Consider the following 18518-nt stretch of genomic DNA (forward strand, 5'->3'; position numbering starts at 1 on the left):
TTCCTTCACTTCCAAATGCTGTGGGGTGAGGATATCTCTCAGAAGAGAGGCCTCATTAAGAAGGGAGAAAAAGATTCTACTGACTACAGATTAAATGTCAATTCCTTCCCCTCCTCACACCTCTTCAGGGGACAAAAGATTGGAAATGTTCCAATCAAAACAAGATCTCTCTCTGCCTTTCCATGATTCTTAGCCCCTGCTTTGTGTTGGCCTCTTTGTCCCTGCAGAGAAGCTGCTTCATTGAAACATCACAGGAAAAAAACAGTTGTCCCCCAGACAATGAAGTCGCCTGCACACAGGCATCTCCAAAGTAGGCAGGCGACAATGCCCGCAGAATTCTCAACCTGTTGCTATAGTAGCAGAAAGAATGTGCTTCCAGCAGCTCTGCAGAGATTCATATCCAAATCCCACCAGCTCCCAAAGAGAACATTAACCCTTCGCTGTCCCTTTTCAGGGGCAGAGCCACCTGGGACGAATCCTAAATTATTCTAGGAGCTGGATATTGTAGTCTTAATATTCACTCACTCATTCATTCATTTAGATTCTGTTATGCTGGTTCCTAGGTTTTCAGTGGCAAACAATGCAAACATGGCCCTTGGTGTTAAGAGGAGGAATAAGATATTAAATCACTGCTCAAATAACAATATACGATGCAACATCAGTGTTACATGGGAGGCACCAGTTTTCAGCAAAGCCATCACCAGAATGGAAAAAACCTACCCAAGAAAACCAGCTTATACATTAGTTGCAGCAGAAAACTGCAATTATTTGATTGTTTACATGTGTTCATGACAAAATACCACTAGAAATTATATTCCAATCACACCATGCCTCCTACAAAACATTAGTTTAAATGAGTTATTTAATCAAATCAGTTTTCCACATAAAATAGAAACAGGATTGTTTGTTGGAGAACATTGCGAGCAGTTGCTGAACTGTCACCAGGGAACAGAAATAGCAGGTTAGGGCTCAGAAAATACATGAAAGAAGCACAGTCCTAAGAACCCTGGGAGGACTTCTAAACAGCCTTCACCCCAATTTATTTCTCTGGTCGAGAGAGTAACAAAGAAACCTCAGGAAATAAAATTTAGAAATGACCTGTAATCCAGCCTACTTTCCCTAACTTTGTGGTGTAAAATCTCATGTTACTGAATACCTTCCTGCTAGACTTCCTTGTTTCCCATGGAGCACAAATACTAGGAAGGCAGGTTATCTTAGGAGGATAAACTCGGTAGGTAATGATACCCTCATATGCTTTTTGTGAAACAAGGCAGCATCGATCGGACTGCCAAGCAAAAGCTGAAAAACCAAGAAGACAGGTTACTAATTTCGGTTGGCTAGTAAGATGCGGTCTCAGGGAAGTCACATAAACCTTTGTACCTCAGTTTCCTCAAAGGTAAATCTGATATACCACATAGATCCAAAGGCACATGGACCAACAGCAATGCCTGAAATAAAGTACTCTGTTATCATTCTTAGTAGTGCTGTAAAACAGGGTTTCTGCCCTGAGAACCTCAATCATCTTTTAGAACACTGGCTTCAACCAGAGGCACAGGGTATAAGCCTTTCACGAAACACATCAGGGAAAATGGGCCATCAGGAAGGGATATTCACCCAAATCTCTTTTAACCATTGCAACACTGGAGTAGGGTTTGGGATGTAAAGAAAAGAATGTTGCACGCCAATCCACTTCTACAAGGATCAGGTCACTGGCCACTCTAGCCATCCACTGACAGGGAACCCTGAGGGGAATTCAGAATGGAGAAAAACAGGAAGCATTCTGGATATACTGGCCCCTATATAGTTAAGATGTATATTTAAGAAAAGTTTTTTGTTGTTGTTGTTGTTTTGCGGTACGCGGGCCTCTCACTGTTGTGGCCTCTGCCGTTGTGGAGCACAGGCTCCGGACGCGCAGGCTCAGCGGACATGGCTCACGGGCCCAGCCGCTCCGCGGCATGTGGGATCTTCCCAGACCTGGGCACGAACTTGTGTCCCCTGCATCGGCAGGTGGACTCTCAACCACTGTGCCACCAGGGAAGCCCAAGAAAAGTATTTAATGACCCCAGATTCTTGCATCTTCCCATACATAGAAAAACACTAAAATCATTCGAGATGTCTGTTCTTTGTGATTAGCAGTAATCTTTGGATATTTGACTACAAGTTTTTTTCCATCAAAAAAAGTCATATATATCCTGGCTCCTCCCTCACCTCTTCAGAGCAGGTCCTCAGAGCTATCTGAGAGGCTGTCTCTCAAGCTATAGTCCTCAGTAAGGTCCCCAAATAAAACTTAACTCACAACTTTTACATTGTGCGTTTTCATTTCAGTCAAAAAGGAAAAGGTCCCAAGTGTTCAGACTAGATGGAAACTGGTTTCTGTTTGCCTGAGAAAAAAGTGATGATAGCAAAGGGATATGGTGTGATGTATCAATAAATTAATGACTCCACCCAAATAATGCCCATCCTGGAAATACACAGCCAAGCCCAGTGACCCAAACCCTTGACGTTTTGGAGGACAGAGCAAGAATGGAAATGGAAGCATTTTGTTGGAACTCCAGTGCCATGTCTGCGTCTATCAAGTTTGAAGTACCTGCAGGAATTGTTTTCCCTTTAAAATTCCATTGGCTAGATCATAGTAGCAAAGAGTCTGATGCTTACTTCCACATTACAAGGAACAGGCTAGTTTCAGAAGATGGACACTTTCTGCCTCTTGGTTACTCTGGGATCTACCTATGATTTCACCAGCTTTTCTAAGCAGGAGAAAGTACAACCCCCCTCATATGCCGCTCCCCCACTATGGAATCTTACTTTTAATAGCTGTAATTCTTCACCCCTCTCAGTATCCATGTCCTTTGCCACATGACTTTACAGTTTCTCCCTGAAAACATATATTTCCCTGACCTTTGACAATGGTCTTGGCCATGTGACTTGACTTGCTTTGGCCAACAGGATGTTAACAGATTAATGACACAACCAGAGGACTGAAATGAGTTTGCTCACTGTGGCTTGTGCTCTTGTATCTCTGCCATCAACCATGAGAAGAACATGCCCAAGCTAACAGCGGGTCCTGGGGGAGGATGAGGGACATGTGGAGTAAAGCCACCCCTGAGTAAGCCCAGTCAAGATCAGCTGATTCTCCCCACCCCAACCTACAGTCATGGGGGTTAATAAAAGCATATTGTTGTATGCCACTGAGATTTTGTGGTTGCTTGTAACTCAGCATTAATGTATCAACAACTAACTGATACATTCACCAGAGCAAAAATTAACCTGTAATTTATGAATTAAAACACTGTTTGCTTGTTTGTTTGTTTTTTTGCTTTGTTTTCTTAACACATAACAAGTAATGGATCTCTGATTTTTCCCCCCATTACACAACAAGGTCCTCAAAGCAGGGTCCTATGACATCCCTAATGCCCAAGATTTATTCATGGAGTCCATACCATGTTCTAAGTCCCAGGGGATGCAATGATGAATGATACACAATTCCAGCCACCATCAGTCTGCACCGGTGAATTTTTTCTGATCTAAGACCAGGTCAATGTGCTTTAGCTCAAAGTTGATTATAAAGTTTACTTATGCAGCTGGAAGTACACCAAGTCAGTAGTGAACTCTGAACCACTTGAGTGTTCTTTGCCTAAGTACAGATGAACTGGAATCATAACCTCTTTTAGTAATGGAAGGAATTGACAAGACCATTGGATTATTGGTTTTCAATCTTAGCCAATCACCAGAGCTTTCTAAATTATAGATTTCTGGTTCCCATCTATAGATATTTAGTTGAACACTCTGGCACAAGGCCCAGGTGTCTGTGTTGTTAAAAAAGTCTCAAAGTAATGCTGATAATGATCAGCACTGGGACCCCACCCATGCACCCACCTAATAGAACCTCTCCATCCAATGACTGAATCTCTTACGTTGAGTTGCACTAAGCATCTGTGATGACATTAAAACACCCAAAAGTGAACACAGAGGGAGTATTTCCAGATGACCACATGTATTCATTAGTTACTGTTAGCATGATAACCCATTCCAGAACTCAGTAGCTTTAAACAATAAGCACTAATTATTTCTCATGAGTCTATGGATCTGGATCCATTTGTCTGATCTCTGTTGGACCCACTCATGTGTTCTAAGGTCAGCTGGCTGGTCTAGGACTGCTTCACTCACATGTCTGGTAGAAGATCACTATCAGCTGGGGTGACAAGGGTCTTAGCGCCACAGAAAGCGAGTCAAGGAGTTGTCCCTATGGTGACTGGGCTGGATTCCAAGGGAGCAATAAAAGGTATACAAGGCCATTTAAGCCCTAGGCTGGGCTGAGGTGGCTAGTGCACCACGGCTGGCCAGGAGGGAGGCCAGGAAAAAGTCTGGACCTGCCTAAGAGGCAAGAGACCACTGTTTTGGGGTGCACGAGGAGAGGGGATTCAGAGCACCGCCTAAGCGAGTTCCAGAGAAGGGCGCAAGCTGTGGCTATCAGCTCAGACGCCAGAGGTGGGCATGAGACGCTAAGGCTGCTGCTGAAGCCACCTAGAAGCCTGTGTGCAAGCACAGGTCACTCTCCACACCTTCCCTCCCGGGAGCCTGTGCAGCCTGCCACTGCCAGGGTCCCGTGATCCAGGGACAACTTCCCTGGGAGAACACATGGTGCGCCTCAAGCTGTTGCAATGTCATGCTGGCCTCTGCAGCCGCAGGATCACCCCGCATCCGAACCCCTCCCTCCCCCCGGCCTGAGTGAGCCAGAGCCCCCTAATCAGCTGCTCCTTTAACCCCGTCCTGTCTGAGCAAAGAACAGGCACTCTCAGGTGACCTACACGCAGAGGCAGGGCCAAATCCACAGCTGAACCCCAGGAGCTGTGCGAACAAAGGAGAGAAAGGGAAATTTCTCCCAGCAGCCTCAGGAGCAGCGGATTATATCTCCACAATCAACTTGATGTACCCAGCATCTCTGGAATACCTCAATAGACAGTGAATCATCCCAAAATTGAGGTAGTGGACTGTGGGAGCAACTGTAGACTTGGGGTTTGCTGTCTGCATCTAATTTATTTCTGGTCTTATGTTTCTCTTAGTTTAGTATTTAGAGGTTATTATCATAGGTAAATTTGTTTATTAACTTGGTTGCTCTCTTCCCTTTTTTTAAATATATATAGATATATATTATTTTTTGTTTTTTCTCTTTTTGTGAGTGTGTATGTGTATGCTTCTTTGTGTGAATTTGTCTGTATAGCTTTGCCTTTACCATCTGTCCTACGGCTCTGTCTTCCTGTTTGTTTGTTTTTTTAGTATAGTTTTTAGCACTTGTTATCATTGGTGGATTTATTTTTTGGTTTGGTGGCTCTCTTCTTCCTTTCTTTTCTTTTTTAAATTACTTTTTAATTTTTAAGATTTTTTATTTTAATAACTTTATTTTATTTTTTTCCTCCCTTTACTTCTGAGCCATGTGGCTGACAGGGTTTTTGTGCTCCAGCCGGGTGTCAGGGCTGTGCCTCTGAGATGGCAGAGCCGAGTTCAGGGCATTGGTCCAACAGAGACCTCCCAGCTCCACATAATAGCAAATGGCGAAAGCTCTCCCAGGGATTTCCATTTCAACGCTATGACCCAGCTCCACTCAATAACCAGCAAGTTAGAGTGCTGGACACCCTATGCCAAACAACTACAAGACAGGAACACAACTACACGCATTAGCAGAGACGCTGCCTAAAATCATAATAAGGTCACAGACACCCCAAAACACACCACCGGATGCAGTACTGCCCATCAGAAAGACAACATCCAGCCTCATCCACCAGAACACAGACACCAGTCCCCTCCACCAGGAAGCCTACACAACCCACTGAACCAACCTCACCCACTGTGGGCAGACACCAAAAACAACGGGAACTACGAACCTGCAGCCTGTGAAAAGGAGAGCCCAAACACAGTAAGTTAAGCAAAATGAGAAGACAGAGAAACACACAGCAGATGAAGGAGCAAGGTAAAAACCCATCAGACCAAACAAATGAAGAAACAGGCAGTCTACCTGAAAAAGAATTCAGAGTAATGATAGTAAAGATGATCCAAAATCTTGGAAATAGAATGGAGAAAATACAAGAAACGTTTAACAAGGACCTAGAAGAACTAAAGAGAAAACAAACAATGATGAACAACACAATAAATGAAATTAAAACTTCTCTAGAAGGAATCAATAGGGGAATAACGGATAAGTGACCTGGAAGATATAATAGTGGAAATAACTACTGCACAGCAGAATAAAGAAAAAAGAATGAAAAGAATTGAGGACGGTCTCAGAGACCTCTGGGACAACGTTAAACGCACCAACGTCCGAATTATAGTGGTCCCAAAAGAAGAAGAGAAAAAGAAAGGGACTGCTAAAATATTTGAAGAGATTATAGTTGAAAACTTCCCTAATATGGGAAAGGAAAGGAAAGGAAATAGTCAATCAAGTCCAGGAAGCACAGAGAGTCCCATACAGGATAAATCCAAGGAGAAACGCGCCAAGACACATATTAAGGTTAACAGCTGATCTTTCAGCAGAAACTCTGCAAGCCAGAAGGGAATGGCAGGACATATTTAAAGTGATGAAAGGGAAAAACCTACAACAAAGATTACTCTATCCAGCAAGAATCTCATTCAGATTCAACGGAGAAATTAAAACCTTTACAGACAAGCAAAAGCTAAGAGAATTCAGCACCACCAAGCCAGCTTTACAGAAAATGCTAAATGAACTTCTCTAGGCAGGAAACACAAGAGAAGGAAAAGATCTACAATAACAAACCCAAAAAACAATTAAGAAAATGGTAATAGGAACATGCATATCGATAATTAACTTAAATGTAAATGGATTAAATGCTCCAACCAAAAGACATAGACTGGCTAAATGGATACAAAAACAAGACCCATACATACGCTGTCTACAAGAGACCCACTTCAGACCTAGGGACATATACAGACTGAAAGTGAGGGGATGGAAAAAGATATTCCATGCAAATGGAAATCAAAAGAAAGCTGGAGTAGCAATTCTCATATCAGACAAAATAGACTTAAAAATAAAGACTATTACAAGAGACAAAGAAGGACACTACATAATGATCAAGGGATTGATCCAAGAAGAAGACATAACAATTGTAAATATTTATGCACCCAACACAGGAGCACCTCAATACACAAGGCAAATACTAACAGCCATAAAAGGGGAAATGGACAGTAACACAATCATAGTAGGGGACTTTAACAACCCACTTTCACCAATGGACAGATCATCCAAAATGAAAATAAATAAGGAAACACAAGTTTTAAATGATACATTAAACAAGATGGACTTAATGGATATTAACAGGACATTCCATCCAAAATCGACAGAATACACTTTCTTCTCAAGTGCTCATGGAACATTCTCCGGATAGATCATATCTTGGGTCACAAATCAAGCTTTGGTAAACTTAAGAAAACTGAAATCATATCAAGTATCTTTTCCAACCACAACGCTACGAGACCAGATACCAATTACAGGAAAAAAATCTGTAAAAAATACAAACACATGGAGGCTAAACAATACACTAACCAAGAGATCACTGAAGAAATCAAAAAGGAAATCAAAAAATATCTAAAACAAATGACAATGAAAACATGACGACCCAAAACCTATGGGATACAGAAAAAGCAGTTCTAAGAGGGAAGTTTATAGCAATACAATCCTACCTCAAGAAACAAGAAACATCTCAAATAAACAACATAAACTTACACCTAAAGAGAGAAAGAACAACAAAAAAGCCCCAAAGTTACCAGAAGGAAAGAAATCATAAAGATCAGATCAGAAAAAAACGAAAAAGAAATGAAGGAAACAATAGCAAAGATCAATAAAACTAAAAGCTGGTTCTTTGAGAAGATAAACAAAATTGATAAACCATTAGCCAGACTCATCAAGAAAAAAAGGGAGAAGACTCAAATCAATAGAATTAGAAATGAAAAAGGAGAAGAAACAACTGACACTGCAGAAATACAAAGGATCATGAGAGATTACTACAAGCAACTACATGCCAATAAAATGGACAACCTGGAAGAAATGGACAAATTCTTAGAAAAGTACAACCTTCCGAGACTGAACCAGAAAGAAACAGAATATATAAACAGACCAATCACAAGCACTGAAATTAAGACTGTGATTAAAAATCTTCCAACAAACAAAAGCCCAGGACCAGGATGGCTTTCACAAGAGAATTCTATCAAACATTTAGAGAAGAGCTAACACCTATCGTTCTCAAACTCTTCCAAATTATAACACAGGGAAGAACACTCCCAAACTCATTCTACAAGGCCACCATCACCCTGATACCAAAACCAGACAAAGATGTCACAAAGAAAGAAAACTACAGGCCAATATCACCGATGAACATAGATGCAAAAATCCTCAACAAAATACTAGCAAACAGAATCCAACAGCACATTAAAAGGATCATACACCATGATCAAGTGGGGTTTATCCCAGGAATGCAACGATTCTTCTATATATGTACATGAATCAATGTGATAAACCATATTAAAAAACTGAAGGAGAAAAACCGTATGATCATCTCCAGAGATGCAGAAAAAGCTATCAACAAAATTCAACAACCATTTAGGATAAAAACCCTCCAGAAAGTAGGCATAGAGGGAGCTTACCTCAACATAAAAAAGGCCATATATGACAAACCCACAGCCAACATCATTCTCTATAGCGAAAAACTGAAAACATTTCCTTTAAGATGAGGAACAAGACAAGGCTGTCCACTCTCAGCACTATTATTCAACATAGTTTTGAAAGTTTTAGCCACAGCAATCAGAGAAAAAAAAGAAATAAAAGGAATCCAAATCAGAAAACAAGAAGTGAAACTGTCACTGTTTGCAGATGATATGATACTATACATAGAAAATCCTAAAGATGCTACCAGAAAACTACCAGAGCTAATCAATGCACTTGGTAAAGTAGCAGTATACAAAATTAATGCACAGAAATCTCTTGCATTCCTATACACTAATGACGAAAAGTCTGAAAGAGAAATTAAGGAAACATTCCCATTTACCAATGCAACAAAAAGAATAAAATACCTACGAATAAACCTACCTAGGGAGACAAAAGACGTGTATGCAGAAAACTATAAGACACTGATGAAAGAAATAAAAGATGATACAAACAGATGGAGAGATATACCATGTTCTTGGATTGGAAAAATCAACATTGTGAAAATGACTCTACTACCTAAAGCAATCTACAGATTTAATGCAATCCCTATCAAACTACCAATGGCATTTTTCACAGAACTAGAACAAAAAATTTCACAATTTGTATGGAAACACAAAAGACCCTGAATAGCCAAAGCTATCTTGAGAAAGAAAAATGGAGCTGGAGGAACCAGGATCCCAGACTTCAGACTATACTACAAAGCTACAGTAATCAAGACAGTATGGTACTGTCACAAAAACAGAAAGATAGATCAATGGAACAGGATAGAAAGCCCAGAGATAAACCCATACACATATGGTCACCTTATTTTTGATAAAGGAGGCAAGAATATACAATGGAGAAAAGACAGTCTCTTCAATAAGTGGTGTTGGGAAAACTGGACAGCTACATGTAAAAGAATGAAATTAGAACATTCCCTAACACCACACACAAAAATAAACTCAAAATGGATTAAAGACCTAAATGCAAGGCCAGACACTATAAAACTCTTAGAGGAAAACAGAGGCAGAACACTCTATGACATAAATCACAGCAAGATCCTTTTGGACCCACCTCCTAGAGAAATGGAAATAAAAACAAAAATAAACAAATGTGACTTAATGAAACTAAAAGCTTTTGCACAGCAAAGGAAACCATAAAAAAGACCAAAAGACAACCCTCAGAATGGGAGAAAATATTTGCAACTGAAGCAACTGACAAAGGATTAATCTCCAAAACTTACAAGCAGCTCATGCAGCTCAATATCAAAAAACAAATTACCCAATCCAAAAATGGGCAGAAGACCTAAACAGATATTTCTCCAAAGAAGATATGCAGATTGCCAACAAACACATGAAAGGATGCTCAGCATCACAAATCATTAGAGAAATGCAAACCAAAACTACAATGAGGTATCACCACATACCAGTCAGAATGGCCATCATCAAAAACCCTACAAACAAAAAATGCTGGAGAGGGTGTGGAGAAAAGGGAACCCTCTTGCACTGTTTGTTGGTGGGAATGTAAATTGATACAGCCACTATGGAGAACAGTATGGAGGTTCCTTAAAAAACTAAAAATAGAACTACCACACAAGCCAGCAATCCCACTCCTGGGCATATACTCTGAGAAAACCATAATTCAAAAAGAGACATGTACCAAAATGTTCATTGCAGCTCTATTTACAATAGCAGGTCATGGAGCAACCTAAGTGTCCATCGACAGATGAATGGATAAAGAAGATGTGGCACATATATACAATGGAATATTACTCAGCCATAAAAAGAAATGAAATTGAGTTCTTTGTAGTGAGGTGGATGGACCTAGAGACTGTCATACAGAGTGAAGTAAGTTAGAGAGAGAAAAACAAATACCGTATGCTAACATATATATATGGAATCTAAAAAAAAAAAAAAAAAAAGGTTCTGTAGAACCGAGGGGCAGGACAGGAATGAAGACGCAGACATAGTGTATGGACTTGTGGACACGGGAAGGGGGAAGGGTAAGCTTGGACGAAGTGAGAGAGTGCCATAGACATATATACACCACCAAATGTAAAACAGATAGCTAGTGGGAAGCTGCTGCATAGCACAGGGAGATCAGCTCGGTGCTTTGTGACCACCTAGTGGGTGGAGTAGGGAGGGTGCAAGGGAGACACAAGAGGGAGGAGATATGGGGATATATGTATATGTATAACTGATTCACTTTGTTATAAAGCAGAAACTAACACACCATAGTAAAGCAATTATACTTTAATAAAGATGTTTTAAAAAAAGACAAACACCGAGGCTGGGGACCAGTACACAAGCACACCTTTACTTCTGCACATTCTATTGGCCAAAGTAAGTTATGAAGCTAAGCACAGATTCAAGGGCTGGGGAAACAGACTCCACTTCTTGGTAAGAGAAGCTACGAAATCACATCACAAGGGTCTAGATTCAAAGAGGGAAATAACTGGGGCCATTTTTTCCATCAATTTATTATACAACTTAGTGGAAGAAAAATATCGGCTCCAGCCAAATGTGATTTCTACGTGTGGGCCAAAGTTTTCACCCTAAGCTCACAAAGTTATAAAATTGTCAGGTTGACATTTCATCTGATATTCCTCATTTCTATTCCTGCCTGCGCGTGCGCACATGCACGCACACGCACACACGCACACACACACACACACACATCTTAACCCTCACAATCTTGGTCTCAAACTAAAGCAAAAGAAATCTATTTATTCTCAGCACATTTTATGTTATCCTTTGATGTTTTTTAAAGATGATGCTGGATGACATGCCACCCTTACGAGGATTTGTTTTAGGGCAAGTCTCTGTGATGTCTCTTCCTGGCTGAGGATATGCCTACAGATGAAAGGTGACTGAATGATTACCAGGGCTACATCCTGCAAAGGACCCTGAACCATTAACACGAGGAGCAGCAACGCAGAAGAAATATGACAGAAGAAAGATAACACAAAAGTAGAAAATAGCCTTGAGGAGCAGGAAGCTGGAGCTCACTGAAGATCACAGGCTGAGGCTAATTATATTTTAGCCACCAGCTGCTGGCAAAGCCCTCTTCATTCCACTTCCCGACTTCATCACCCTTGCCTTGACTGTGACTCTTTAGGAAATGCACTAAACTACAGTGGCTGAATCCACAACTATCTTCCTTGCCCCAGGCCCTAAGATGTATGCAGCCTGGCTGGGATGTAGCAGCAGCTATTAGAGCATCCCTACCACTAAGGTGCTGTTTTCTGTGTTTTGGAAAAATCACCATGACCTTTTGGTTAACTCCACTTGAATTCTCTAAATACCTACTTGTGAGGTCTGGGACAGCAGGAGGTGGCAGGGAAAAGAGCTGCAGAAACCAGAAAACACAGGCTGGCAGAGAAGTGGCCAGGGCTGGGTAGTGCCTGAAGGCTCTTTGGAGAGTGTAGGAGAAAGCAGACACTGCTCAAATGCAAAGCTGTCTCAAGTGCACGGTTTGGTTCCCGTTTAATACAGCCAGTTTTCATTCTGCTTGGTAGGATCACTGCTTCAAAGACTAAGAAACAGGAGTGGATGAAAAACACAATGAAATAAAAAGAAATGATAAATTTACCATAAAGATGCATCAGAAAAGCCAGATTCAAGAAGATATTGCACTCATTTTAGTTTATGTAGAAATTCCAGGGAGTCCTGAAAACATTTAGAACAGGCCCTCTATAGGAAGAACCGTTGCCCACACTCTTCAAAACTTTATTCTCTGGCTTCCCAGGTGGCGCAGTGGTTGAGAGTCCGCCTGCCGATGCAGGGGACACGGGTTCGTGCCCCGGTCCGGGAAGATCCCACATGCCGTGGAGCGGCTGGGCCCGTGAGCCATGGCTGCTGAGCCTGTGCGTCCGGAGCCTGTGCTCCGCAACGGGAGAGGCCACAACAGTGAGAGGCCCGCGTACCGCCAAAAAAAAAAAAAAAAGAAAAAAAACTTTATTCTCTTCCTAAGCACTGGATCTGGGAGAGAAGGAGGTTTGGTAAGAATGGCGATGTTTTTCCACTGTAATGCTTAGGATCCCAAGCGCAAGTGCCTGTGAGACCCAGAATGGCTATCAGTACTGTTAACTCCACAGGTGGCCTGAAGCGGCATCTGTTTCTTTTTCAATCATCACTGAAAAGAGTCACAAATTGAAACCCTGCATCTCCAGGTAGAATCATCATAAGGGTTCCCACAGCCATCTCTTGCTCACTTGGCAACAAAATAAGTGGCGTTCCTGGATGTCTTCTAATGAGCTGGCTGATTGGGCCGCAGTCAGTCTATGCTTTTGATTCATTAGCCAAGGGGAATCCAGAGCTGTAAGAAAGCAAACTACTGGCATTATCACCACAGGAACACTGATAATGACGATGATGAAGAATTACTGATTTCTGCTCAGCAAAAGCCACCCTGTACTTTCCTGAAACTTAGAAGAGAGGTATGCTATCTAAGAAGGGGACAGTCACCGGGCCTGTGTCCCTTCCCACTTCAATACACACATACTGCGACTTCATGCCCTCTGGGTACAGTACTTTTCAGGGTTATTGTTTACTGCTGCTCTAAAAACCTAGACATGTGAAGTACAGGTTGCTCCTTATAGAGAATCCTTCAGTTGCCTGCAGAGCAGTGCCAAGAAAGAACCTGGGCTGCCTCTGCAGATACCTGGGCACTGACCAAACTTGCACATGTGTCTTGTAAGTGCCTCCAGTTTGGGCAATTTCTATTACAGCTTCCCAGGCCATGCTCCTACAAAATCGCTTAGCGCATCATCTTCACTCTCTAATGACGATGTAATTCCTCATGGCTGTTAAAAGAATAGGGCCGTCTCAAATATACAGTACTATACGGGTAGAGTACCAAATTCACGTGACACACAAATGTTGTCTCTCCTGTGACATTTTTCTTGAAATCTCCTTAGGTATTAAAGTTTGGGTGAGGCCAGGACCCAGAGGCAACAGTTTTATTCCTTCACATGCCAGTGCAATCAACGGCTTGTGTTTAGAATAAATATTTGAAACTCAGAAGCCTGTTAACAATGCAGCGCTTGATTGCTCTGAATTACTCTCACCCACAGCAATCAAGGGAGAAGTCCTTGGCACTAGCTCCACGCGAAAAACCTGCTTCCCAGCCTCCTCCATCTGCCTTCTGCCTCTCCCCTCAAAGAATTCTCCACACACCACACAAAGGTCTCAGTTTTCTCCGTTAAATGCCACATGAATCCCACATTGAACATCTGACTTCTTTCTTCCCAGAGCACCACAGATTTAATTCAATACTTCCATGTTCATGTATATTTAATGGGACCAACTTATCTTTTAACTCTTTGACTCAAACCCTTCTGCTGGCATCTTTTATTGGACACTGAAAATAGGGTTTTCTGTTGACTAGTTTTAGTTTTGAGACAAAATGTCATCTTGGTCTATTTTAAAGCCATGGTAACAATTAAGCTACTTTTCAATTAGTCAGAGGTGCCCATGTATTAAAATGCTCACAATTCTTACCACTTTTCCTTCTCCAAAACCCATTTGGTAAGCAACGTAATTTTTTTTCCTATGGGGCCAAAGGGTAAACTATACTAACCAGAGGTAATTAGAAGGTTAAATTTTGCTCAAGGCCAGGCTCTCAGATTACAAGTTCTAATAAACCCTGCTGGGAGAAGACGTGCCTTTGTCTTGGGACCACTGAGAACTAGCCAATCAACAAAACAAAACACCTTCAATTCTATCAGAAACTCTCCCATCTAAACACAATGGAAAAGGAAAGCCAACACCAAAGCAAATAAAATGAAGTGGTTCCACTGCCGGCAGCCCTTACCGTGGGGGGCAAAAACCCCCTGTGGACCCTGGCCGGGGCTCTGGCTCCTCCTGGGGCGGGGGAAGGGTGGCGAGGGGTCCAGGACGTGGGTGCGGGTAGAGGTATGCTCCGTGCATGCTTGAACAGGACTCACCGCCGCCTGCCTGCCTGCCTGCCTGCCTGTCTGCCACTCAGTTCTCTAGTCTGGGTGGGAAGGGCCAAGATGGAAAAAAAAAAATGCGCAGGTTACTCACTGGCCTTCCCAGGCGGGGCGGGCACACCCAGGAGGAGTGAGAGGCCAGGCGCAGACAGGGAGAGTCTTCAGAGATCTTGCTTCTGATTCCTTTTGTTAATACTTCCTGAACTTTCAACTCAATCTGCACAAGCGTGGGTACTTTGAGGAGGCAAATAACACTTGGGAAATTAGATTCCAAGAGCTCAATGCAAAGGTTACTTGGAAAAGGCCATGCTTTCGTGCACACACTTTTACATTTAACCCTGAAATTTGTTTCCACTGTTTTTGAGCATTAATCCTGGCACAGAAAATGAAAGTAACAGGCAACCTTGGTGCTGGGGCCTGGAATGACCCAGAGCAGGCAAACCCAGATGCGATTTAGAGAATGAATTTCTCTATCAGGCACATTTCTTGAAATAGGTATCTGAAAATCAAGATTATAGAAATGGAGTCCCATTGAAAATGCAGGAACTTGTTCCCTGAGAGCCTGGCCTTTGATAAATCCTGAAATGAAGCCTTTCATAAATGGAGGGAATCCTTCAGTAATTTGTGTTGGTAAATGTGGGTGTTCATGAACAAAGGCACGGCAGTATTACAATAGAAGGAGACAGAGAGATGGAGAAGGGTGAGGAGAACTAACACCTATTAGGACCTGGTACTTATCTCATTTATTCCTGAAAACATCCTCTTCCTCTTTCACAGGTGAGCACGCTGAGACCCAGAGGTTAGGTAACCTAGCTAGAGCTCAGGCGGCTAGTGAATGGAAAACCCAGGATTTGGACCCAGGTGTGTCTGAATCTAAGACCCAGCATCGTCCCACTGGACCACCAGGCACCTCTCCCACCATTCCTGAAGAAATACTCACCTTTCTTCTACTCACAGTTGACAGCAGGCTAAGTCACCTTTTCTTAAATTTTTATACCATTTCCAAAACTGCTGTGCCATGAAATGTAATTCTACAGGATACTAATAGGTGTAATCAAGATGAAAAAAAAATGTGCTGTGCAGGTTTCTTTACTGTAGCTCCTTGCAACCTTTAATACGCTAATATATATATTGTGAATCTCCTAGCTCCAGACTTAAAAGTGTCATGTTTCCTTTCCCAAAGGTTTTCTACTTGGGACAAGGAGACCTTCTGGGTTTGGGAAACACTTACAGAAATGGGTTATTGTTGGACTCTTCTCCCCCTTTGCTCTACTGTGAATGTTGATGTCCTCCCAAAACTCCCATGCTGGAACCCAGTTCCCACTGTGATGGCGTTAGGAGGTGGGGCCTTTGGGACATGAGTAAGTAATGAGGGTGGAGCCCTCATGAATGGCATTAGTGCTCTTATATAAAGGAGCCCTTCCACCACGTGAGGATACAACAAGGAGGACCCTTACCTGATCTCAGACTTCCAGCCTCCAGAATTATGAGAAATAAATTATTTCTGTTGTTTATATAATAAGTCACCCAGTCTGTGGTATTTTGTTATAGCAGCCTGAACAGATTAACACACCTTCCTTTTTATTTATTTATTTATTTATTTATTTATTTATTTGGCGGTATGTGGGCCTCTCACTGTTGTGGCCTCTCCCGTTGCGGAGCACAGACTCCGGACGCACAGGCCCAGCGGCCATGGCTCACGGGCCCAGCCACTCTGCGGCATGTGGGATCCTCCCAGACCGGGGCACGAACCCGTTTCCCCTGCATCGGCAGGCGGACTCTCAACCCCTGCGCCACCAGGGAAGCCCTTTCTTTATTTTTTAAAAAATTTTTAAACATAAAAAAAAAACTCATGACAAACAATTTCAAACAGTATATAAGGATATAAAATAAAAAGTAAAAATCTACCTATTCTAGCAATCATTCCCATTCCCCAGGGGTAACCACTGTTAGGAATTTTTTATGTACCCGCTTCAGAAATGTTTGTGTTTGTAAAGCATATATGAATATCCTTTTAAAAATAACACAACTGGGATTAAAGTATAACCAGGATGTGTTATTTGGCACTTTTTTTTAAAACTTAATAATGTATTTGGGATTTTCCATATCAGCATATAGAATTGCTACTAGCAAGTCAGAGTCAAAAAAGTAAAAGGTAGATCTATAATATAGGATTACTGCTTTACTAAAGGGTCCCCTACGTGGGTCACAGGATGCTTGGTGGCTCAGTGTCAGAATGCCTGGATTCCCTTCCCAACTCTGTCTAACCTCACACTTGACCCCTGTGTACAGGATGGAGAGGACCCTAAGACCTAAGCCACACTACCAGCCATTGTGAGGATCAACGACGATGATGACAATGACACCGCAGCCACCACTCGAGCATATTTTTTGTACATATTAATTCGATGAAGCCTTACTCACAACAATCCTTTGAAGATGTGCTATTATTATCCCCACTTTCAGATTGAGTGAGCCATCTCAGAGTGCACACCCAGTACTCTGAGTGCACAGTAAGTGCCTGAAGTTCTATCAAAGTAAACACGATGTCGGCAACCCCAATCTTTGCCACGATATATTCCTCAAAGTGGCACTAGAAAGTGGGGGCCATTTTCCCTTAGGATAATGTATTGATAATTGAGGGTTCTGTTCCAACACCGGGCCTTGGCTTCCTATAAATTCCAGATATAATAAGATCTTGTAAAACAGAGATACAAATCTCATTTAAAATAGCAGACTGATGTTCCATGCCTCAAAGTTTTTGAGAGATTAGTCCCTACAACCCTTCCTTTTTACTGATTAATGAAATAACATCCAGAAAATGTGTGGGTCACTTCTGGGCACATACCTCCCCCCTCGTTATATTGTCTCAGTCATGAAACAATTTTTAAACGTGCACACATTTAAACCCCATATGACTATACAAGGGACTCCAACATATTCTATAGGTACATTGTATCACAGAATAATATTGTATCACAGATCTGACATAATATTAGTACACAAGTTAGAACAAGCATTAACTATTTAATTAGAAATAGCTTTTCTTGCCTCCTTAGAATTTAAAAGGTCATTTGAGAAATGATTTGACTGACTCATTTCTCTTAGAAAAACTGTCTAGGGAAAAAGAGAATCAATACCTTCTTACCCTCTCAATACATTTTCCTGAAAAAGCCAGAGACCTTCAACATCAGTCCACCAGGTTTTTTCCCCTAACATAGTTGCAGAACACCTCTATAGTTTGGGAAATCACTCAGGGTCTTAGCTTGGTTTGGGGTGCCCATGCTTTGATCTGATCCTCCTGCCAATCTCTCTCTCTCTTTTTGTTCCCCACACTTCTTCCCCAGCAAGGAAAGCCTTGAAGGTGAGGTAAGTCACAGAGGGGCCAACTGAGAGAAGGGAGGAAGAGGAGAGACTTGCATTCCCTTAATGTGGTTACAGTGGACTGCATGCTATGCATTTTACTCTAAGGGTTAAAAAAAAAAAAAAAAAAAGGACGGAGGATCTAACTCCTTCCCTCTTCCACTTTGACTCCCACCCCCAGTGCTAGAAGATGGATTTCAGCACAGCACCTAGAAGATGGTAGGAGCTCATTCAAGTGGGGGTATCTGTCCCCTGTCCTGCCCTCTAATTTAGCATAACCTTCATGTCCAGTGCATTGTTTCTTACTCTCAATTATATTCAGCAACGACTGTCCATCCAGAAAGAAGTCAGGTAGCGCAGCCCTGCTCTGACAAAGGCACACGTTTAAAAGAAATGCTTGCTTTGGCTGCTGTGAGATCAGGAGTAAGGAAGGAACAGCAGTGCTTAACGGCATCCGAGACAGGGCTTGGGTGCCAGCTCCGCTACGTATGTTCTGGTCAACTCACAGGT

General features: G+C 42.0%; 1 protein-coding gene across 5 annotated transcripts in view; it reads right to left on the reverse strand.

Moving 5' to 3' along the window:
• STON2 (stonin 2) overlaps nt 1-18518 on the reverse strand; it is a 150985-nt gene that overhangs the window by 45183 nt on the left and 87284 nt on the right. Inside the window, exon 5 of one of the 5 annotated variants that reach the window (XM_082617190.1) lies at nt 14507-14684. The exons of the other annotated variants lie outside the window; for them this stretch is intronic. Coding sequence (XP_082473316.1) covers nt 14507-14684 — 178 coding nt within the window. The remainder of the gene's footprint in view (nt 1-14506; nt 14685-18518) is intronic. 5 annotated transcript variants of the gene reach the window in all.

The sequence above is a fragment of the Mesoplodon mirus genome (genome assembly GCF_964341445.2).
Source record: "Mesoplodon mirus genome assembly, chromosome: 4".
Lineage (NCBI taxonomy): Eukaryota > Metazoa > Chordata > Mammalia > Artiodactyla > Ziphiidae > Mesoplodon > Mesoplodon mirus.